Raw genomic sequence first — 24302 nt, 5'->3', positions numbered from 1 at the left:
CCCCCACATCATATTGGAGTTGGTCAGGTTGCCGCGGAGTTGGACGTGGTTTCCAGGCCCCGCGTGGCCTCCCCAGCCGCCCTGCCTCGAGGTATCCATTTGGCCAAGGTTTTTGGAGCCGATGGGCAAGCTCAGCCCATCCCGAGTGTCTTGAGGGAAGTGGGGGGAGAGGGGGGAGGCCTGGGGGGGCTCCAGGCCACCCCCGGCCGCCGCGTTCCCATAGCCGTGGTTCAGCCCGCCGTGGACGCCCAGCGGCGGCTGTTGGTAGAAAAGGTTCTCACCGCCGTGGGCCACGTGGTTGGTCTTGTACAGCTGCTGGTCCCCCATCGCGGTGTCGGCCTTGCTCGTGACTGTCCAGCCACAAAAGCATAAAACACAAAGGTCACTGAAGCAACCCCCCCCCCCGAAAGATGGAGACCCTGAGAAGCTGAGTCCAAGAGTTCACACTACTCCATGGTGGACGTGTCTGCAAGGGGGGCTGGAGGCAGGGGCTTCTGTCGGCCTGGGCCACTCATGTGCAGAGCAGGGGGGACATCCTCACCCGAGACGAGCAACCCCCCAAACACCACCGCGGGGAGGAGACGCTGTTCACACCTGCGAGACAAGATGCAAAGGAAAGGACGCGTTCACTCGGAGAGTGGAAGACGAGAGGTTTCAACAGGGCGGTGGGGGCGGGGGTTGGGGGCCCGGGGCTCACGCTTGGAACCCCGGCTACTCGAGAGGCTGAGAGCTGAAAGATCACAGTTCAAGATTCCAACTCCAAGACAAGCAGCAAAAAGCAGGGCTGGAGGCATGGCCCAAGGGGTAGAGCACTAGCGTGAGCAAGCAAACTGAACAGGAGGCCCTGAGTGCAAACCCCAATACTGGCTCAAAAAAAAAGAAAACAAGTCATCGAGGACCACCCTCCTCACAGTAGGACTCATTAGGATTTCCTTTCTATGTGTACCAATCATTTCTCCAAATTAAAAAAAGATCTATATTGTTGACCAATTGCATGCTATTAATAATTGTACTGATAACCCAAACCTAGAGAAAATTTTAATGCTTTTTTTTTATGATTTCAGGAAATTAAAAAGTTTCCACTATATATATATACATACACACATCTATAAAGTTGTTATAGTGTAGGGACACAAATGAAAGCATTTTAAGCATAAACATATATCACGCATATTACATGAAGGCAAAATTCCCTGGGGAAATGAGACAGAAATAAAACTTCAAGGAGAAGGGACAGGGAGTATTGCAGAAGAGAGCGTTCGTGTGTTTTTAAGATGCTGGGGACGGAGTGGCCACGGTGTTTAGATTCCACTGGGTAAACTTGAAACAGTGATGTCATCGTTTTACTTAAAAATAGCAATGTTTACAATACACTGGAAGTCACATCTGCAAAGAGATAATAATATTAATAATAAAAAGTAAACTTAAACGTGGGCGAAGGGGTAGAGAGTTTTACTCCATCATCTCTTAGGGTGGATTTTTCAGTAGAACCTAAAGTGCAGCTGGGCACTGGAGGCTTCTGTGCAAAAGCAGGGGTGGGGGGGTGGGAGAGTAGAGGGTGGGGGGCTTGGGGGGTGGGTGCTGAGCTGCGGAAGCAGGGAGACCGATTCCTCCCACTCCTCAGAAGGTGGTCCCGCTGGGCCTGTTATGCCAGCTACTTGGGAGGCTGAGCTTGGAGGATTGCGATTTGAGGCCAGCTTGTGCAAAGCGTTTGTGAGGCTCTGTCAGTGGAAGAAGCTTGGCTTGGTGGTGCAGGGTTGTTACATTAGCTATGGCAGGAGCATCTCAATCCTGGGCAAAAACTGAGGCCCTGTTAGAAAAAGAACGAAAGTAAAAAGGGCTAGAGTCATAACTTAAGTGGTAGAGCACCTGTCTAGCAAATGACAAGTACTGAGTTCTAACCCTAGCACCACCAAAAATGAAAAGGTAGTCTGGAATGCGGAAGCCAGATGGGCAGGAACGTCCTCTGAGACGCTTATCTCCAAGAATTGGTGAAAAGCCACAAGCAGAGGCGTGGCTCAAGTGGCAAAGCACCAGCCTTGAGCAGAAAGAGCTAAAAGACTGTGCCCAGGCTCTGAGTTCAAGTCCCAGTGTATACACACACACACACACACACACACACACACACACACACACACACACAGCCTGCAAGAGGGACGACGGTCCTAAGGCCATCCTTTGAAAGAGACATTGGGAGAGGAAGTTGATGTTGGCTGGGGTCTTGGCCAGGCTTGTTTGCTTACAATTCAGAAGGGGTGACACCCCGATCCTGCCAGACCACTGCTGGTTTGAGGAACAAATATCAAAGACTGTTAGATGCTTAGCTATCCAACTTCCCAAATGCCTTTCTTGGCTCCTAGTCTAGACCTGCCTTCCTCTGGGGTTTCAGGGGGGTCTGCCAAGAAGCTTCAACTCCATCCCGCTGGGGCTTTTCCTCCCAGCTCTTCTCCACCAGGAAGCAGAGGCCAAGGGCATTTCTCCAAGATGGGGGCTCATGGCACGTGGTTCCCTTTGAAGCCATGTTGTCATGCTAAATGCTTTCTGGTTAGTCTCCTCCATAAAGCAGGCGGGGGGGTCTTCCAAGCCAGTAAACTGATGACCACACAGCCCTGTTCAGCCAAAGACGGCAGTGGGCGCCCCCCTGCCTGTCCCCTAGCCCAGTGTCTGGTGGGTCTTCTCTTCTTCCTTTCCTTCCCCTTCCTTTCCTCCCCTCCCTCCCTCCCTCCCTCCCTCCCTCCCTCCGTGGGAGGAACCTCCAGGCCCCCTTTGAGTCTCCAGGGCCCTGAGCTTCTCCACCCTCCTGGTCCCATTGCTCTGCAAGTCCTAGGAAGCAGAGTAAGGACCCGGCTCCCAGCCCAGGAGTCGGCAGAGAGGGCGCCGGGGAGTCTGCCTTCCCAGCTCTCCACTGGGAACTTATGGGTATGGAGGCCCCTGGGCCTCACTGCCACCTCCCTCTTGCCCCTGGACTGCAGTCCCTCAGGAGAGACGGACGTCCTCGCTGTCTCCCACGGGGACTGCCCTGTGCCACGTCTTCCCTGTCTCCTGGGTGGCACAGCACACACGGACAGGGCAGTCAGGGCGGCTGCAATCCAGGGCCGCTTCCTGGGGGAGGCGATCAGGATCTGAACAGGTCCACATGACAGATTCTCAGGCCCGTTTTCCAAACTTCCCTCCCTGGTGGGTCACAAGGACCAGAGTGAGATTAGTGACACCGGCACCGACTATGAACAGGGGGTGCTTTAAGGGGTCGTGGAGCAGAAGACAGACTCTCTGGGCTTTGGTTCTGCTCACTCTGTGTGACCCTGGCTCTGGACCTCCGCCATGCTTTTTATATAACCTCAATAACTGAAGTACGGCTTTCCTAGAAGAAACCAGAGTCAAAGCCATACACTTGGTGCCTCGTCTTTTATTGACCTGCATAAACTGGAATTTGGGGTCTTGCAGGCAATTGGTATTTGCAGTGCAGACCTGAGAATTACTCAAGGGACAAATGCACGCGTCTCAGAGACCATCCTGAGTGGTCCCTACTCTCTTCCGGGAACACAGTGGCAGGGAACCAAGAAACAAAGCAAAGCAGGGAGGCAGCTGAGTGCGGTGGGTCACGTCTATCGTGCCAGCTATGTAGGAGGTACAGATCGAGGATGGATGTTGGAGGCCAGCCCAGGTATAAAACCTCAACAATGGCATGCCAGTCACCCTAGAGATACTGGGAAGTTCACGTAGGAAGATCTTAGACAGGCCAGACTGGGCATGGAGACACTACCTTGGAAATAGCCAATGGAAAAAGGGGCAGGGAGTGGAGCATGGCTCAAGTGGTTAATCACCTGCCTCGCAAGCATGAAGCCCTGAGTTCATTCCCGGGAACGGGCTGCTAAGCACTTCCAGTATGAAGAGCAGCTCTGTGAGAGCAACACAGGGCATGTTCCAACAGCCACGGGGATTACTGCCCTCTCCATCAGCACTGTTCCAAGCAGTGACCACTCACAGACACCAGAGGAAACTCACAACCCGTCCTCTGGCATCTTTGAACACCAGGCTGGGGTGGGGGGGTGGCGCATGGCATGGATGAGGACCTCGGCAGCCTGCCTGGTCCCTCCCTCAATCACCTGGCGACAGAGTGATTGACAGGGATTCAGCCCACAGGTCTACAGAAAGAAGACAGGACTGGTAGGGGCCATGAGCTCTGAGGTGAGTCTGAAACAGCCCAGGGCAGTCAATTCTCAACTGCAAGGAGACCGGCAAGCTCAGGCAATAACCACTCTGTGCGCTGACAAGCAGCAGGTAGGGATTCTTGTCCTTATGAATCGACGGGGCCCCCGTGGCTCCGAGACAAACATCTGTGCTCAGCCTGCCCTCTGTAGTCTTCCTTTTCTTTGGTAGGTAGTGGGGCTTGAACTCAGGGCCTGGACATTGTCCTTGAGCTCATTCACTCAAGGCTAGTGCTCTACCACTTTGAGCCACAGCTCCACTTCCTGTCTTCTAGGGGTTAATTGGAGGTAAGAGTCTATCATAGACTTTCCTGCTGGGATTGGCTTTGAACCTCAACCCTCAGATCTCAGCCTCCTGAGTACCTAGGATGACAAGGGCGAGCCACCAGTTCCCAGCCCTCTGTATTCTTTCACACGGACTCACCCCAACGGCTTGCTGTGCTAGGACTTTGCCGTGGAAGATGAAAACCCACCACCCCCCTCGGGGGTGCTGAGCTTCCATCTGCAGGAGAGGGGCTTCCCGGGAGCCAGAGCGGGGCCACCGGCTACTCCCGGCTCTGCAGGGTGGGCGTCGGAGCATGGGGCGCGCCTGCGGGGAGGCGGAGCTCTCTGGTGGAGCGGAGCGTTCTAGGACCCACAGGAAGGATCTCCTGCCCCTGAGGACTTGGGGAGGGAGAACTTCTGAATCAGCACTGGGACTGAAGCCAAAGACAGGATCTCCATCATGAAGCTGGCCTGGGTAGAGCCGGGCAGGGCAGGGCAGGGCAGGGCCGGGCAGGGCAGGGCAAATGGGAGATTTCCCTCAGGCTGTACCCTGAAAGCCCCAGGGGGTATGGGAGATTAAGGACTCTGGCAGGGTGATTTGGGTTCCCTAAGCCCCACCTGTAGCCTCAGAGTGAATTATTAATGTAAGAAAACACAAACCAAGCCCTCCAGGGCTCCACTGCTATTACTTAAAAACCACACCCAACATCCTGGGAGCCCAGCTGCCAAGACAGCTGTCTTAGGCCGAGCCGCCAAGGCCTCCTCCTTCCGGAGGCTACAGTGGAGAAGGGCACAGTGGACATCCACACCCTGTGCAGCCCACGTGCTGGGATAAGCATGGGGCCCCCTCCCCCCCAGACCTCAGCATCCCAGGATTGCTGCTGGGGTAAGGGCTCGGTTAAAAACGGACCAGCAGGCTTTCTTCAAAGACCTCCCCATTATATTATAGTCACGGTCACGCAGGGCCCCAGAGTCGAGAGCGGTGTCTCCCATCTTTCTGGAAGGCAGCTCAGCCGTGCCTTTCAGCCAGGAAGCAGTTCACAGACGGCCCAGGGGACCACAGCCCATGACGTCAGGGCCACACCGGGACACTGCGTAAACAGCGGCAGCCAGTGACACAGAGCCACATCCTGGGCAATGCCACAGCCCCAGGGCTCCGAAGCCCCTTTTGGCTCAGAGTTGGGGCATGTGGGCTGGAGCCCTTCCCAGGGACACTTCCCAAGGAGTCGGGGGGTGGCGAGCGCCCGCCTCGTGCCGCTCCAGCCTCAGCCTAGCGGCTGCCCCCATCAGCTCTGGACATCGGCCGCTCCAGGCTCAGCCTAGCGGCTGCCCCCATCAGCTCTGGACATCTGGCTGTCCTAGGCAAAGTCTCCTCTCCCCTCAGTGCGCCATGGAGGCTGGCCTTCCCCAGCAGTGGGCAAGTCACTGGCGGGGCCACAGCCAGCTGGCTCTTGGTGGCTACTTAGGCTCCCAGGACCCTTGCAGGCCAAGGGAACAGTGGGGTGGGGTACCCTAGAAGGGCCAATTGTGAGGGCTGCTGAGGGCAGCGAGTCTTAATGTACACTGGATCCAAGATGAGGACTAACCAGCCGGGCGCCCGTGGATCCCGCCCGCGATCTAGCTACTTCGGAAGCCGAGGGAGGAGGAGTGAGGTTCCAGGCGAGTCCGGAGTCTCTTCTCTCCAGCTAGCCACCCAAACGCCACAAGTGGAGGCATGGCTGCAGCGGTGGACCTCCAGTCTTAAGCCAAAACGCTAAGCAAGCGCTTGAGCCAACTGTAGATCACTCCTCACGGGCAACCAAAACCAAAGCAAACCAGCACCACCACCAAAAGAGCGCGGAGAAGCCCTCCATGTTGTCACTGACTGAAGTATCTAGGAATTGAGGTCACCAGAAGCAGGACTCCCCTTCTTCCTCCTCTGAGGTTCCTGCCAGGCGGGCAGTGATGGGGATCGAGGTGGGCTTGTGGCCAGGGAGAGGCCTGGGGGACTCGGTGTGTGTGTGTGTGTGTGTGTGTGTGTGTGTGTGTGTGTGTGTGTGTGTGTGTGTGTGTGTCTCAGTTCCCTCCCCACCCCACCCCTGAAGAGGCCTGGGACTCGGGGTGTGTGTGTGTGTGTGTGTGTGTGTGTGTGTGTGTGTGTGTGTGTCAGTACCCTCCCCACCCCTGAAAAGCCCGAGTCTGAGATGACTTGCTCAAGGCTGCTATCCTGTGGGTCACTGCCCCCCATTATCTCATGCACCCAGTTTCTTGCCAAAACAACTTCCTTCTGCCGCTGAAGTAATGGTGCCCCAGGGCCCCCTGCGGCTCCGATGGGACTGGACACGGGGCCTGGAGCCTGGCAGAGGCCAGGAGAGACCCAGGCCCGCGCGCGCAGTGAGGCAGCTCAGGGATGGAGCGTCACTTCCCCCAGGGAACACGGAGTTTGCTCGACACCAGTGGAGCGCAGAGGAAACCAGTCTCCCCGGCGCGCAGCCCCAAATCCTCCCACCCTGTGTGTGCTTGGCTTCCGGCGGGACATTGAGGCAGTGGAGGGGCAGGCGGATCCTTCAAGATCAGCAGTAACGTTCTAGAACACACCGGCATTCTAGACAGCACGGGCATCGGCCATGTTAACGGTCTGCTTGTGTTTCAAAGATGAGGAAATGAAGATTGGGGGAGTGAACTTCTATGACAGAGGGCAGGTCCCCAAGCCTCAGATGCCCGAGGAGGAGGCACCCTGATAGCTGATGCGCCCCGTTCACTGGGTGTAGATCTGATGGGACTGCACTGCGTCCTTTCGCCTCTCACCTTGACCTCAACAGCCGGACCAACAACAGCAGCTCATGACTGCACCTGTGACATTTAGTCATGAACTTGGAGTTGGGAGAATATGAGATACTCTACAAACAAGAGGGAGGGAGGGAGGGAGGGAGGGAAGGAGGGAGGGAGGGAGGGAGGGAGGGAGGGAGGGAGGGAGGGAGGGGAGAAGGGAGGGAAGAAGGGAAGGAGGGAGGAAAGGAAGGAAGGAAGGAAGAAAGGAAGGAAGGAAGGAAGGAAGGAAGGAAGGAAGGAAGGAAGGAAGGAAGGAGAAACCAAGGGGATAGGGAAGGGGAAAGTTCAGGAAAGTTCTAGACTGATAAGGCTAAGCTCTAGTTATCTCAGTACTTTTTCTCCTTGTCAGAACATCTCACTAGAAAGAAATGGCTCACATGGAAGCCCCAGAGCACGCAAAGGGCAGGGTTCAAACCTCATCTTGCTCTGGCCAGGTGAGGAGCCCTTGAGGCCCACCACGCACGCGCAAAAGGTGCCTGGTGCGGGCGGGGCAGCCTGGCTCTGGGTGGGGTTTCTATTGTTTGGCTTTGAGTGAAACAGTTCCACTTAGACCCAATGACTCAGTCCTGATGGGTTTGGTTTGATTACTTGTTTCCTAGGCAACCTTCAGCCCTCCCTCTGTTTCAATAAACAGAATGGAGTGGACATGTGGGGGGTGGGGGCACCCCAGCAGCCCGGGAGCCTCTAGTAGGGATCTACCGCCACCGTGCTCTTCCAGCCCCTCTGAAAGCCCCAGGCCCCAGGGCATCATGGGAAGGCCCAATGGCACCACCAGGCAGAAGACAATCTCACTAGTGGCTCACGTTCTGCGGGTAACTTCTGGGGTGTGTGAGCCTCCACGAATCAGTGCAATGCAGGGAATATACAAGAGGGAACCCGAATGAGGTCAAGGGGTTCTCTGGGGTCCAGCTCTCAAGTCCCCAGGAGAGGAAAAGGGCATGTCTCAAGTGGTAGAGTGATGGGCCCTGGGTTCAATCCCCAGTAAGGCAAAGAGGAGGCAGGGAAGGAAAGAAGGGAGGGATGGAAGGAAGGGAGGAAAGAAGGAAGGGAAAGAGGGATGGAAGACAGGGAGTAAGAGAAGGGAAGGAAAGAAACGGGGAGGGAAGGAAGGAGAGAGGGAAGGAAAGGGGGAGGGAGTAAGGGAAAGAAGGGAAGAAAAGGAAAGGGAAATAAGGAGGGTGGAATGGAGAGAGGGAGGGAAGGAAGAGGGGAAGAGGAGAAGGGAGGAAAAGGAAGGAAGGAAGAGGGAGGGAGGGAGGGAGGCTGTGCTGTCAAGCTCCGGGGAGGAAGGGCGGTCTGGGGGTCTAACATGCTGGCAAGACTCAACCAAGGGAGGCAGAGCCTGGGTGCCCAGCCCAGGTCATGGGGCCTCCAAGGAGCCTGCACATGCGCACCAGAACAAGGCCAGAGCCAGAGCACACAAGAAGGCATCACTGAGGAGCAAAGAAACAAAGTATCTGTTTGAGTTCCATAGATAAAAATGTCCCTGCTGCCCCTGACTAGCTAGCTCCCCCAGTCTTCTGGCAGCGCTGGGTTTTCCGCCTTAATCCAGGTCTCCCACTCTGCTCTTGGTCTAAGACCTCACGGCTATCTATCTCCACCTACGGGGAGCGCCAACACTCTCAGCCAACACTTTCAGCTGGGTTCTTTTTGGTTTTTTGGGTGTTTTGTGTGTTTTTTTTTTTGCCAGTCCTGGGGCTTGAACTCAGGGCCTGAGCACTGTCCCTGGCTTCTTTTTGCTCAAGGCTAGCACTCTGCCACTTGAGCCACAGCGCCACTTCCGGCTTTTCCTGTGTATGTGGTGCTGAGGAATCGAACCCAGGGCTTCATGCATGCAAGGCAAGCACTCTGCCACTAGGCCATATTCCCGGCCCCCTCCGCCAGGTTCTTCTAAGCCCACTTCCCCTGCCAGCCTCCCAGCCCCCACTCATAGCTGTGAATTCAGGAAATGTCACACCCCCCCCCCCCACCGCCAAGATAACTGACAACAAACAAGCAAGGAGGAGGTGGCCCTGTGACCTTGCTGGGCAAATGACTTCCCTCTGCACCTCGGACTCCACTTCAGCAGAAGGAGCAGAGGCGCCCACAGAGCTCCAAAGGCTCCTGGCACCTGGGACCTCACGCAACCAGCCAAGGTGTCCAGAGGGAGGGCTTCCTACGTGATAACTGAGGGGGCCTCGACGGGAGGAGGAAGCTACATGCAACACACCTGTGCCTTATTCTGACTTTGTCCCACCACTATCTGGGAGAGGACGGAGCTGGAGCTGGAGCTGGAAGATGGTTTGGGTTGACTTAAGCCCTAGGTAGAATGTTGTAATTAGTAGGTCAGGTACGTTGGCCAAGGCCTGTAATCCTACCTACGGGGGAAGTGGAGATAGGAGATCCTGGTCCAAGATCAGCCTGGGCAAAAGCACGAGACCCTGCCTAAATAGCAAACAAAAAGCAAGAGGCCCAGGGGTGCGGCTGGCTCAAGGCCTGGAAATGTATATATTTACACATGCATATTCATCGCACACCTTTGTAAAATCAAGTATATGGCGACAATAAGGGTTACTATCATAGCTTTCAAAGGGAGACCACTGAACAGTGCGGAACTGCTGGCCCGTCTCCACAGCGGCGTTTAGTGACTCAGCTGGCAACGTGTTCTCATGGGTTTGGTATGATCGTAAGAACACTGGAGCCTTTGCCTGAGGCACCCCGGTCTCTCCACCCACCACCACCCCGGCACCCCAGACTCTTGAGGTGATCCCAGGCGGGATGCGCCCCGGTTCCTGGTTCTAACAACGACCTCCACGTATGCACCTAGGCCAGGCTTGTACATGATGAGAACTGGCCATGGAAGACATCAGCCCACCTGGGGGCTTCCCCTTACAAGCCAGTGGGGGTGCTAGGCAATCCGTGCAGGGCACCCAGCTCAGAGCAGCGAGGGCGAAGGTGGGGCAGGAAGAGTGACTCACGGCCGGTGAGCGGCTGTTGGTAGACTTTGAGGTTTGCTGCTGGGGTTGGGCCTTGGAGCCCAGAGCACGCAGTGCACGGCCACAGGGCTGGCTCGAGAAGTCCCGCCCTATTCCATCGCCTCCTCCCCTAGCCGCTTCAGCCCCACAAAATATCCAAGCGCCATGTGCAAGACAAGTGCTGGGGGGGGGGTGGGGGGCAGGGGAGGGCTCCAAGGCCTTTTTTGGTACTCACAGATGACACGTCTAGAGAAAAGTGTCCATCAATTCCTGGTCTACACAGGTGAGGTGGTGGTCCAGACACCACAAGTAGGAGAGAGAGACCAGCTGGACACTCACGCAGGCTCAGGAATCTGGAGACGCCCGGCCAAGCCTAAGCGCAGGCCTCTCAGACTCTGTGTGTGCATGGGCATGCACAGGGATGTGTATGGATGTGCATGGATGGGCAGGTTCTAGGACTCGAACTCGGGGCCTCTTGCTCTTACTTGGCTTTTTCACTGGTCTACTGACATGAGCTTTACCTCCAGTTCTGCATTTTTGCTGGCTAACTGGAGATAAGAGTTTCTAGGGGTTTTCTGCCGGGGCCAGCTTCAAACCACAATCCTTAGATCTCAGCTTCCTGAGCAGCTAGGAATACAGGCGCGAGCCACGGCTGCGGGGCTTTTGCGGGGCTTTGGATATGGCTCTTCCGAGAGGGCTGAAGGAGGCCATCTGGGGCTCGAATACTCGCTCTCCTCGAACCTCGGACTCCATCATGATGAGCATGGCCACAATTCACGAAGCTCCTTTCCAGCCGCCTCACTGACCTGCCCCACTGAGCCGGCACGAGCTCCCCTCCTCTCCCGCCTCCTCCAGGGAGCCTGCCCGGACCCGGCCACTCTGCAAGGCCAGCTTCCTTAGGAAGACGCTCTGGCTTTTATGTGGGTAGGAGATCTTTCTTTTGAAAAAATAATAAATAGACTAACATTTAGAGAACTTGGAGGTTCATTAGAATTTGGTACTTAAAACCAAACCAAGCCAAACCACCACTGGCCTCCGGTGTGGAATCACTATCAGCGGCAGTGCTGAGAGAAGAGCCGTTGCCTGATAGCTATCAGATCAGGATGTGACCCTGATACAAATCTGGGGGTAGGGGGTGAGGGAAACACTGTTCCACGCCAGCGACGCGAATCGAAGCCAATGGGCACTGACGAGCCTGCGTCCCTGCCTGGTCACGGAGGGACCTGTGTCCCTGGGCAGCTGGGCCCTGTGCACCAGGGACAACCCAAGGGAGACCGCCACCGTGAGTAGCACCTGCAGCCTCTTTGTGGCCGTGCGCAGGGTCCAGATGCAGGGGGTGGGGGGAGGGGAGGGAAGAGGAACATCTGTCCCAACAGAACCTCTGGTTTCTATCCTCTGCAAGCAGCGGCCAACTGTGCTCTGTTTGTAACCAATTCTTAAAAATGAATTAATTTCGTTGTCGGTTGTGGGGCTTGAACTCTGGGCCTGGGTGCTGTCCCTGAGCTCTTCAGCTCAAGGCTCTACTACTTTGAGCCTCAGCTCCACTTCCCATTTTCTGGTGGTTCGTTGGAGATAAAGCGTCTCATGGCCTTTCTTTCCTGCCCAGGCTGGCTTTGAACTGTGATTCCCAGATCTGAGCCTCCTGAGTAGCTAGGATTACAAGTGTGAGCCACCAGCCCAGCTGCAATCAGATATTTTTACCTCGCTTGTTCTTTTCTTTAAATTAAATTTTATTGACAAGATGATGCACAGAGGGGGTATAGTTGCATAATAAGGTAGTGAGTACATTTCTTGTCTTATTTGTTATACCCTCCCTCATTTTTCTTTCCCTTCCCTAGTTCAGATAAGTATATATACAATATCCAGTGTACCAAAATCATATACAGTGACCACAGTCGTTTGTTCTTGAGAAGCCTCTCATTTAGTAGCCCAGGCTAGCCTTGAACCTCTAAGCTCTAGGGATCCTCCTGCCTCAGCTGCTAGAGTAGCTGGGACTACAGGTGTGTGCCACGGTACCCAGCTCCTCGTTGAGAGCATGTAGCAGGAAGGCTGGGTGTCTCATGCTCACTAGACTCCCGCCTCCATTTTCACCAGGTTTCACACAACAGCGGTGTCATGCGGGGCTCTGGCCTCCGAGAGATGGGTTCCCAGCCACAGGAACACGGTGACAAGGGCTTATGACCATGCCCATCATCTCTGTCCTCACCTCAGCTATGTCTACCCTCCCTGGGTGACAGTGGGGGAAACTGAGACTCAGGGGAAAGTGCCAGAGCTGCGGTAGAGCTCAGCTCTTTCTCTTTCGGCAGAACCTGTGTGTGTGCGCCCGCGAGCTCTCCTCCATGAAAGGCCCAGGGCAGGAAGGGCAGGGTGGGCAGCGACGAAGGGGCGCAGGGCAGGGGAGAGTGGGAGGAGGGGGAGGGGAGGCCGGGAGGAGACGCACGCAGGAGCTGGCTTGGGCCCGGAGCCCTCGGCAGAGTGAGAACAAAGCGAGCGGCTGCGGGGACCACCGGTGAAGCAACGGGCCGGGCCACCACAGAGGAGAAGCCATTTCCTCCCTCAAGGAAGATAAACACAGACCCACAAACAAGTCTGACAAAGCGGGCCGGCTATTTAAAGCATGCTGCTAGAAACCGAGATCCTTTGTGACCATCAAGCTATGTCCAAAATAGTCCAAGGCTGCCCGGGGAGAGGGAAGGTGAGAAAGGGGGCCGGAGAGGTAACTACTCGGTTCCAGTGTTCTCTCTGCTGAACCTATGACAGTGGCCAGTTACACACCTTCTCCTGGGACTTGGGGTACAATCTTCTGGGAAAGATTAATGAGAGGAAATAGGATGTACTTTCTTGCAATATGGCAGAACAGATAGCTTCTCAGTCTTTCTAGTGAAAACAACCGATGTGCTGGGTAAAACGTGTAAATCTTAAGATGATGGCTGGGTGTGGTAGCCCAAGTCTGTAATCCCAGCTATTTGGGAGGCAGAGATAGAAGGACTACAGTCCAAAGCCAACAGGGCCAAGTTAGTGAGATCCTACTGAAATAAATTAACTAAAAGCAAAAAAAGCGCCGAGGGAGTGGTTATCAAGCCCCAATACCTGCTCCCCCCCAAAACAACAAAAATGCTATCTCTATATTGCAATGGTACACATAGATTTTTCAAAGACCAAAGTCAAATGAAGAGCAGGGACCTGGGAGGTTGGCTTTTGCTCTGGGGATCCCTGCAGAATCTGAGGTTCTGAATTTTTCAGTGGGAGCTGTCCAAGCTTTAAAGCCAAGGAGGCCCCAGAAATGGGGCTCCCAAGGGCTCCACCACTGAGAATGAGCAGCATCTGTAGAAGGAACACTTCCCCTTGGCCTAAGGCAGGAGTGGAGGAAGCGAGGAGGGAAGAGAAAATCTCTTCTGAAAATTTGTAACTATAAGCTTGGCTTTAGTCTGAATTGTGTTACTTGTATGACCAGAAAAGCCATAAATAAAGAATTAATTCAAAGCCCAGGGCTGCTGGCTCACACCTATAATCCCAGATACTCAGGAGGCTGAGATCTGAGGATTGTGGTTCAAAGCTAGCCTGGACAGCAAAGTCTTTGAGACTCTTATCTCTAACTAACCACCAAAAGCAGGAAGTAGAACTGTGGCTTAAAGTGGTAGTGCATTAATCTTGAAAAAGAAGCTCAGGGGCCATGCCCAGGCCCTGAGTTCAACCCCTGATCCAGCACCAAAAAGAAAAAAAGAGAGAGAGAGAGAGAATTAATTCAAATTGATTTTCAGTTACTAGTCTCCTTACAGCTACCAGAAGCAAATGCAAATGAAGTCGGAAAATCCAACTTCAGCCTACACCTCAACTAATTCTTGAAAAATTTCTAAGGAGAGCTGGTGGCTCACGCCTATAATCTCAGCTCAGGAGGTTGAGACCTGAGGATCAGGGTTGGAAGCCAGCCCAGGCAGGAAAGTCCATGAGACTCTGATCTCCAATAAACTACTGGGGGGAAAAAAAGCCAAAAGTGGAGCCGTGGCTCAAGTGGTAGAGTGCAGGCCCCATGAAAAAGAACACCAGGAATAGCACCCAGACCCTGAGTTCAAGCTTTAAGACAGACAGACAGATAGATACACACACACACACACGTGTGTGCGTGTGCACATGCGCATGCTACAAGGAGAAGCAGCAGCTGACGAGGTGCACTACACAGCAGTCAGCAGAAACAACAGAAGACAGAACCAGACCCTCATAGACGCCCAACACTGGAACCCAGACAAGAGAAGACACAATTGCCAATAAGCTAATCCACTATTAAAAAAACAAAATTCTTCAAATATGAGCAAGAAACCAGAGAACCAGAGAAATATCACCAAGGAGATTTGAAAAATAAGATACCAGTACTTCTAGAAATGACCAAGAAAGGAAGTTCACTTCCTCCAAAGGAGGAGGGGGCTCAATGGCTGGATCACACAGCATTGAAGACACAGAACCAATTAGCTACCCAGAAGACAGACTTGAGGGAATTCTCCACATCTCAGCCCAGAGAGACAAAGATGGAAAATATAAAACAAGGGTCACAAGACACAACAGTCTATAGATCTCACTTAAGTCAACTGAGGTTCCAGAAGGAGAGAGAGAATGGGGAAGTGGTAACACCCAGAGAAATCAAGGGTGAGAACTTCCCAGAACAGTTGAAAGATACGAATCTCTAGTTCTAGGAATCCCAATAAACCTAAGCAGAACAAAGACAGAAATTTACATTTAGACACATAAATTATTATATGTCTATGTGTCTATTATTATGATATTGCAGGTTAACATATATATCACATACAGTATTATATATTATGTGTGTTTGCACTTATATATGCATATCATATGTATTGCATATTATACACACACACACACACACACACACATTTAGGGAGATGCTGGGGATTGAACTCAGGGCCTTGCATTTGTTAGGCAGGTGCTCTCTTACTTAAACCACATCTCCAGCTCTGCAAACAATAGTTTTAAATGTAGCTAGAGAGAGATTTAGCCCCAGGACAAGCAACTGGATTGAAAACCACCACCTTTACTGCGTGACTCCCCATCAGAAGCCATGGTACAATGACACCAGGACAAAATACCCAGGAAAGGCACGGTCTAAAGCCAAGAGCAGCCGGGCACTGGTGCCACACACCTGTAATCTCAGCTACTCAGGAGGCTGAGATCTGAGGATCTAGGTTGGAAGCCAGCCTGGGTAAAGAAGTCTAGGAGACTCCTATCTCCAATTAACCACCTAAAATCCAGAAATGGAGCTGTGGCTCAAAATGGTAGAGTGTTAACCTTGAGCAAAAAAAGCCCCAGTACTGGCACCAACCAACCATCAATACTAGTTCCCTCTCAATCCATCTCTTTTTTGTTCTTCATACATTTCAGAATTCTTAGAGCAAAGGTTCAGAAAGAGTCGAATGGGCTGGGGGCTGGAGGCTCACCCCTGTAAACCTAGCTACTCAGGAGGCTGAGATCTGAAGATTGAGGTTTGAAGCCAACCCTGGAAGGAGAGTCTGTGAGACTCTTATCTCCAATTAACCACCAGAAAACCAGAAAGAGAGCTGTGGCTCAAAGTGGTAGAGTGCTAGCCTTGAGCAAAAAAGCACAAGAACAGTGCCCAAGCTTTGAGTTCAAGTACCAGGACTGGCACACACGCACACAACACCAGCAAAAAATAAAACACCAAGGCAGAAAAATCCAGATAGCTTGCCGCCACTGACAGGCCTTGACTGAAGGATATATGGCTGGAGGAAAATGACCCCAGGTTCATGAAAGAAAGGGAGAAAAAGTCTTGATAAGTGTGCATGTCAATCTAAATAAACACTGCAGAGATCTATAAGGCAGAGAAAAGTAGGATCCAATGAAAACACACTGGAGAAGGACAGGAGGTGAGTCGGGAGAGGTCGAGCTTAGAACTGATCCAGTCTATGCTTCAGGATTGTTTGGAAGGAGGGGAAAGACACTGGTTAATTTTAGACTTTAAGTAGGCCTGTTAAAATAGCTGGGGTACATAACTGGGAGAACACAGCCAACACGTGCACATTCTAAATGGGAGGCTGAAGAGCAGAGAGCACGAGCTCACTTTAATGTGAAAGAAAGCCCTTGAAAGACCCATCATACAAATAAAGCTCACCCCTCAATCAAAAATGCAATCATTTCATTCTCTCTTTTCTTCTTTCTCCTCTCCTCTATTTCCCTCAACTCCCTTCTATCTCCTCTTCCTTCTCTCCTGTTCCTCCTCTCCTCCTCCTCCTCCTCTTCCTCCTCCTCCTCCCTCTCCTCCTCCTCCTCCTCCCCCCCCCCCCCCCTCTCTCTCTCTCGATAACAGACAATCAGGAACGGCTGTAGTATGGATGTTTTCCACAGCATAAGAAACGAAGCCAAGGTCCACGGTCAGCTATGAAAACCAGCCTCCAGTCACTACCGAATACACACGTAAGCGCGCGTGCAGGAAAACCAAAGTTGAAAAGAGAAAGAAACCCCGGAGGCCTGGTGTGCCTGGTGGAGGGAAGCGGAGCTCACCGTGGCCGGGGCGGCGGGCGGCGGGCCGGGGGCCGGGCGCGGGGCTCCTGGGCCGGCTGGTCATGCTCTCATGCTGCGCGGCAGGCGGGAAGAGAAGACCCGGCTCTGAAGGAAAAAGGAGAAGGAAAGGTCACTTCCTCATCGCCTCTCCTAGCGCAGTAGCACGAAGCGCACAGGGCCAGGGGGGGTTCCCCAGGATGCCGTCACCCCCCCTTTTTTTTTTGGATTGGGGGTACCAGCATATGCATTTGATAGGCAGTCCCAAAACGCTATGGTATGTCCCGGAGGGCCTGACGAACGAGAGCGCCAAGATGAGTTGGATGCAACCTCTGCCTTCCAAATGAACTGAGAGAGGCAGAAGGGGAGTCAGAGAGCGTGAGAGAGAAACAATGAGAGACACAGAGACAGAGACAGAGATAGAAAGACAGACAGACAGAGAGACAGTGAGACAGAGATAAGAGACAAGGAGTGAGAGACACAGAGACAGAGAGATAGAAAAAGGGAGAGAGAAGGGGAGACGGAGAGAGAATTTGGTTTCAGGACAACAGAGTTTGGTAGGTGCTTTGCTTGCCCCAAACGTACCCAGCATTCTGTGCCTGCCCCCAGGAGCTGCCCCCTCACAAGTGGCACGGGCCCCCACTTCTCAGATGATTTCTGATGAAGGACCAAGTGTTGTTTTGGCTTTCTGATTTCTAAATCATCACAGAACAAACCTTTCCCTGACTTAGGTAGTCGTCTCTATTTGCAAATGGGGAGAAGCCCGGGGTTCCTCCCCATAGGTTAATACTGCGAAAATGATTTTTGTTTTAAATATTCCGAAATCGTTTGTCTGCAAAAACCAGTTTTAAAAAAGGAAAAAAGTCTGGGCTGGGAATATGGCCTAGTGACAAGAGTGCTTGCCTTATATGCATGAAGCCCTGGGTTCGATTCCTCAGCACCACATATATAGAAAAAGCCAGAAGTGGTACTGTGGCTCAAGTGGCAGAGTGCTAGCCTTGAGCAAAAAGAAGCCAGGGTCAGTGCTCAGGCCCTGAGTCCAAGCCTCAGGATTGGCAAAAAAAGCGGGGGGGGGGGGGGGGGGAGTCATCCTCTACAAACTGCCTGAAGGCCCGGGGGACCTTCTAGTCATCCATCTGAATGTTCAGAGAAAGTGCTCCTTGCTTTCATGTCTCAGCTTCTAAGTAGTTCTTATTTATTTCTTTTTGTGCCCTGACTGGGGCTTGAACTCATGGCTTGGACACTGCCTCTGAGTTCTTTCACCCAAGGCTAGCGCTCTACCACTTTGGGCCACAGCCCTCCAAATTTTTCTTTCCATTGTGCAAACAGTGGGAAAAGACTGGTTTTTCAAGCTTTTTATATATGGGGACAACCCCCCTCCTATGCGCTCCCCTTCTTTTGATACTGTACCCCACTCCACCCCATCGAGACTGAGAAAGAGTACTCTGTGCAGTGGAGGAGGAGGTCCCACTCAGTCCACTGACCCGTGTGCACCAGCTCGGCCCAGACCTTCTGCGGCAGGACACGTGGACTCATGGGGGCCTGTAGTGCTCTCTCTCTCTCTCTCTCTCTCTCTCTCGCTCTCTCTGCCTCCCAGCTCCAGCGAGCTTCTCTCTGAGGCTCCTGAACAAGGCCCTTTTCTTCCTTGGGGCCTTTGCACATGCCAGTCTCTTTCCCCCCCGAGACTGTTTCCCCAGCTCTCCCCTCCTTCATATCTGATCCTTGTTCAGGTTCTAACTTCCAGGAAGCCGCTGTAACTCAGGAGCTGGTCTCCCTGCTTCAGCCTGAAAGCCATAATGAGGACATGGGTGCTGTCTGGTTCCCCCCCACCCCCCATGGTCTGGCATAGCAAGCACTTCTCTGTCCCTGTTACAGATCAGAGTTGTTCAAGGCCCTTTCAAACACAGGCTGGGGGCACTGGCGGCTCACGCCTGACATCCTGGCTACTTTGAAGGCTGAGATCTGAGGATCCAGGTTCAAAGCCAGCCAGGGCCAACAAATCTGAGAGACTTTTTTTTTTTTTTAATTTACCAGTCCTGGGGCTTGGGATGCAGGACCTGAGCACTTTGCCCAAGGCTAGCTCTACCTCTTGAGCCACAGCGCTGCTTAAGGCGTTTTCGGTTTATGTGGTGCCGAGGAATCGAACCCAGGGCTTCATGCAAAGCATGCTAGGCTGAGATCGCCTTTGCCCCAAGCTCAAGCCCCAGTACTGGCACAAAACAAATAACAAAACCAACACTGGACTCCACCGCAGTGCTGCTGAAAAGCATCTAAAGCTGCCTGGCTAAGGAAGAGGTGGGGTTTCATCCTGAGCATGCGCACCAGGGCTCCAGGGAGACTTGTCCAGGGAGACTGGGAGGCTCGCTGCCTTGGGCCTGTGCATACAATGTATCACTGAAAACCTTCTTTTCCATCCTGGAGATTAAAGTGGAAGAAACTCCGGGAGAGGGAAACAAAATGCTCATTGTTACACAGGAATCCTAATCCTTTCTTCCCAAGTCCTCCAGAAGGCCACCAGCCCCGACATCCCCTTCCCCTCCATCCGCTCGCCCTCACCACGCTCATCTCCATCACGCTGGGTCCGGAGACGATGTATCCCTGAAATACAATTAAATACCGGAAGTAAAAACGTCTATCATTTATGAAATCAAAGCAAGCCCAGCTCTAGTATACGGTAGGACGGAAACCTTCCCATTAAACGTTATGCCAACAGGAGGGTTCGAGACCAGCTGATGACAGGACAAGTCTCCCAGGCCAGCCCTGACTGGACAGGCCAAGGCCCTTCACACAACGGGCCATGCGGCAAAGGGGTGACCATCTGTGCTGAGCTGGCCTTCCCAAGACCAGCCAAGAGCAGGTGTGCGCTCCTACTCTGCCCGCCTCCCTGAAGGGGGGACAGGGGGCTCTGCTTCTAAGTATACAGCCCCAAGGAACTGAAGACAGGAACTTGAACACCCACTGGGTCGTAAGTGTTCCTAGAAGCATTAGTTACCACAGGTGGAAAGGACTCGGTGTCTACTGATTGGTAGAGGTATAACAAATATGGTATATACACACCAGAATATTATCCAGCCACAAAAAGGGATTTAATAATGGTATGCTGTAAACATGGAGGAGGAACCTCAAACACATTGAATCAAGGGAAAGATGGCAAAACATAGGAAACTTCTAGAACAGGCAAGTCCACGAAAGGAGATAAGCGAACATCTGGGGTTGGGGAAGGGAGCATGGAACTGTTTAATGGGTCTGGGGATGGTTTCTCAAGTAATGAAAAGACTTGGAACCCAAAGGCCATTGGGGTATCTATAGGATCATTTGAGGCCCCTATACAATGATCAACACAGGAAGATGAGCTGTGGGCAGCTGACAAGCACGCAGGACTGTCCCATCTGATCCCACGATGGTTTCTAGGGGTTGATACTGTCCAAGAGCCAGGCATTCTCCACTCCTGAGCAAGAGGACCACAGCTTCATTTTATTTCATCTCAACTTTAGAAAAACAAAGGAGGCCTCTAGGGCCCCACCGGCAGAGCTGGTCCAGCGTGGACACTGGTATCTTAAAAAGAAGATCCTGGGGCATCTGGGATGAGTGGACCCAGACACGGGGCGGATTTGCACCCAAGATGCCTTTCCTTCAGACGAGCCAGTAACCCTCTCTCTAAGGTCCGTCGGGAAGGAAACCCGCCACATAGTTCAAACAGAGAAGAGTTTACTGGGGGAAGAGCAAATTGCCAGCCCACACAAGATGGAGGCGCAGGGAGACAGAGGGGAAGGGAAGAGAAAAAGAGAAGAAAGAGAGAAAGGGAGCAAGAGAGAGTAAGAGAGATAAGGAGAGAGAGTGGGGACCGTGTGGAGCCAGATTATATAGGGAAAGGCAGGAGATCTGGCCAGGTGGATTGGAGGTGACCTCAGAGAAGGGGGAGGTCACGGCCTCCAGGTGTGCCAGTGACCCAGGTAACACAGGTACTGCGTGCAGACTTGGACTTGTCAGCCGTCCTGAGATTGAGAGACCCTGCCTGAGAGGGATCCAGAAAACACACAGAGCCAGGCGCGGCGCTCCGGCCTGTAATCCCAGCTGCTCGGGAGGCTGAGATCTGAAGGTTGCAGTTTGAAGCCAGGCCGGGCAGGAAAGCCCCACCATTTGGAGGCTGGAACGCAGACCTGGGTGCTGTCCCTGAACTTCTTCTGCTCAAGGCCACAGCCCCACAGCCCGCTTCTTGGGTGATTAATGGGAGGCGAGGGCCTCACGGACGTACCCGCCAGGGGAATTTGGAATGCGACACGATCCGCCCGAGACCTTGTGGGGGAGCACCAGGGCGTACCCCCAATTACATGCCTTGCCCCCCTCCCTCCGGGCGCAGGGCCTTCTCGGGGCTCTTCCAGGGTGGGTGGGCCCCGATGTTCATCCGGGGAAGGGCGCTGTCCCAGCCCAGGAGAGCCGGGGAGTGTCTGGAGGAGCCGCGGAGCCTTCCCTTCTGTGTGTGTGTTGGGGGGGTGGCACGGGTCACAAGGATGGAGACTGTCACCTGCTGTCCCCGGTCCTGGGTATTCTCCCTAGGGAAAGGGGAGCAGGAGCCCCTGGCTCACCTGAGACCATGGCCGAGCGGATGTGGGGTGTCCCTGCCCTCCACACCCGGGGAGCGGGCATGGTGCCCACGGTCACCCTCGCGCAGGGCGGCTGCGCCCTCTCTCCTAGCCCCCCCTCTGGGGAGCAGCCACTACGAGGCGCCGTGAAGGAACGGGAGTCTGGGGAGAGGCCCCGGCCCGCCCCCCTCCCCCCCACGCCTGGGGGTGGGGCGGGGAAGGGAAGCAGCAGGGCCTTCTTCCAGCGTTTACACCAACACAGAAGCCCGAAAGAGGACTGGAGTGGACCCCCAACTCCTGCCCCCCGAGATCACCTGGGGCTCCCCAATACCTCTTCTGGGCCTCCCAAGCAATGTCTCCCGGAGCGGGCCCCAGCTCTGAGTCATCTCGACAGAGAGGAGAGCTTGCAAAAATAACTCGGGAAGGAGGCTCTCCTATTCTTCCCGTTCACGACGCAGGGAGGAGAGAGGCAGGGCAGGAAGCAGGGGAGGAAAGCGCTTCCAGAAGGGGGCTCACCCTTCTCTCTCAATTACGTAAGCAGAGAGAGGGTCTCCACGGTGCCGGCCGCGCCCCTCCTCCCCCCTGTGCCGCTCACCGCCACCACCATGGGGACACATCGCTAAGGTGCTCTCCTGGGATGTCTGCCCCAGAACAGAGTTAGGTCCAAGAGCCCCTGCAGAGCCCCGGGTGGCATCTGGGGCGGGCAGCATTGGCTAGCTCCCTCCTCCACGGCACATGTGGTAGGGCTTGCTTAAAAGATCTAGGCCTAAAAGACAACCTAAAGCAAGAAGGGCTGGAGGCATGGCTCGGTGGGAGAGCCCCTGACTGTCAAATACAAGGTCCTGCGTTCAAACCCCAGTACTGCCCCCAAAACGAAACAAAACCCCCCAAACCCAGAACAACAACAAAACAGTTGTGGTCCTATTCAAGGTTCTGCAGGCTTTCTAAGAGAAGTGCTCTAACTCCCTTCCTCTCTGGTTTCTAGAGGGTGATCTTCAGCTTTGGAGGCTGAGAGCTAGAGGATCGGGGTTCGAAGCCAGACTAGGCAGGGAAGCAAATCCACGAGACTCTGATCTCCAATTAACCACTAAAAAGCTGGAAGCAGAGCTGTGGCTCAAGTAGCAGAGCACCAGCCTTGAGCAGCAAAGATAAGGGAGAGCAACCAGGCCCGGAGTTCATGTCCCGGGTACCGGCCCACGTGCGTGTGTGTACACACACACTCACACACACACACACGTAAAAGCTGAGATGCAAAGTGGGAGATCAGATGGAGGACTGTGGTTAGAGAACAAGAAACATGACAGCAAGCATCTTACAGATACAGGAAATGAACCAGGGGCGCTCTAAGTGATGACGTAGCTGTACTGTGCGTATTATGATGACAGGGCAGGGGCGGCACCAGGGGGATGCGTGAGCTACGATGGCATCCATCCCACAGGAAGCCAGCTGATAATCCCTAACACAGGAGTCAAATGAAATGCGGTACTTAAGACACGGAGGGAAATGACAGAAGCAGCACTGAATAAACCTCTTCTGAACCTCCCCAATATGCTGTGCAAGAAAGGGAACAGACCAATTTGCATTCATCTGTTTCAACGCAAAAACAGACGCCCAGGCTGGGAAGGTGGCTCAGTGGCAGGGTGTTCGGTTCGCGTGCATGAAGCCCTGGGTTCCATTCCTCAGCACCACATACACAGAAATCGAAATGGCCAGAAGGGGCACTGTGGCTCAAGTGGTAGAGCGCTAGCCTTGAGCAGAGAGAGGCTCAGAGACAGTGCCCAGGCCCTGAGTTCAAGTCCTAGTACTGGCAAAAAGAAGAAAAAGAAAACACAGCATGGGAGCAGGGCTATTATGGCCCAGAATCTGGAGGGCTGGGGCGGGCGACGGCAAGGCTCACTCCTTGCTCCTCTGGGCACCTCCTGCCCAGCATGCTCAGGAGATAAAGCAGCCCAGTGAGTCTCAGTCCCAGGGGGTCAGCCCCCACCCCCTCCCACCCCCCCCAAGGCCACACAACATAAAGGAGGGCAAGCGGGGGGGGGGGGGGGAGAAGGAGGGAATAATGGAGAATTAGCAGGAATAGTCTCACTTTTCATGGATGAGACCAAACATACATCTGCCCAAGAGATAGAATTCTGACCTTCTCAAGTTTAATAGCAGAATTAAGAAACATCTAGACTATCACTGGCGGGAATAAATGGGTGACTGGCAGACATAGGCCCTGTCATAGAAGAAAAGAAAGACAAACGAGAACCCCAGTCCAGGATAGCTCACGCCCATAATCCTAGCTGCTCAGCCTGAGATCTCAGGATCGAGGTTGAAAGCCAGCCCAGGAAGGAAAGTACAGGACACCCTTTCACTAGTCAGCAAAAAACCGGAAGTAGAGGTGTGGCTCAAGTGGTAGAGTACCAAAAAAGTGAAGATAACACCCAGGTCAGAAGAAGAAAAAGAAGGTAGAAAGAAGGGTGTGGAGGAGGGGGGGGGGGGAGGAGGAGGTGGAAGGAGGTGGGGGAGGTGGAAGAGGAGGAGGTGGAAGGAGGTGGTGGTGGTGTAGGAGGGGGAGGAGGAAGAGGAGGAGGAGGAGGAGGAGGAGGAGGAGGAGGAGGAGGAGGAGGAGGAGGAGGAGGAAACCACCATATAGCAGTAGCAAGAATCCCATCAACTTGACAATGGGGGAAGTGAGACTAAGCCCCAGGGAGAAGAGCATGCCCTAGTGTGGTTAGCCTCCCACGAATGTGCTATCAGTCCCCAAGCCCAAGCCGGGGGAGCACTCTCTGAGGGGCAGAGGGGTTGTGCCAGGAGGACGGAGGTGCAGGCTGCTGGCCAGGCCGGGGCAGCACAAGGCAGAGCTCACCAGGCTCAGGGTACCGTCAAGCTCTGCTGATCACCAGACGCGTCTGAGGCAACAGGGAAAGGACAGGGGTGGGATGCGCTTAGCATCTGTGGAGCCAAAGTCA

General features: G+C 53.9%; 1 protein-coding gene across 1 annotated transcript in view; it reads right to left on the bottom strand.

Annotated features, from left to right (window-relative positions):
• The window catches only part of Trerf1 (transcriptional regulating factor 1), a 148338-nt gene that overhangs the window by 38700 nt on the left and 85336 nt on the right, over nucleotides 1-24302 (bottom strand). Inside the window, 2 exon segments of the mRNA XM_048347764.1 lie at nucleotides 3-594; nucleotides 16769-16873. Coding sequence (XP_048203721.1) covers nucleotides 3-327 — 325 coding nt within the window. The 5' untranslated portion in view covers nucleotides 328-594; nucleotides 16769-16873.

This window comes from Perognathus longimembris, chromosome 6, assembly GCF_023159225.1.
Source record: "Perognathus longimembris pacificus isolate PPM17 chromosome 6, ASM2315922v1, whole genome shotgun sequence".
In the NCBI taxonomy this organism is placed as follows: domain Eukaryota; kingdom Metazoa; phylum Chordata; class Mammalia; order Rodentia; family Heteromyidae; genus Perognathus; species Perognathus longimembris.
Note: the sequence above shows the minus strand (reverse complement) of the source record. Positions and strands in the feature narration are given on the sequence as shown.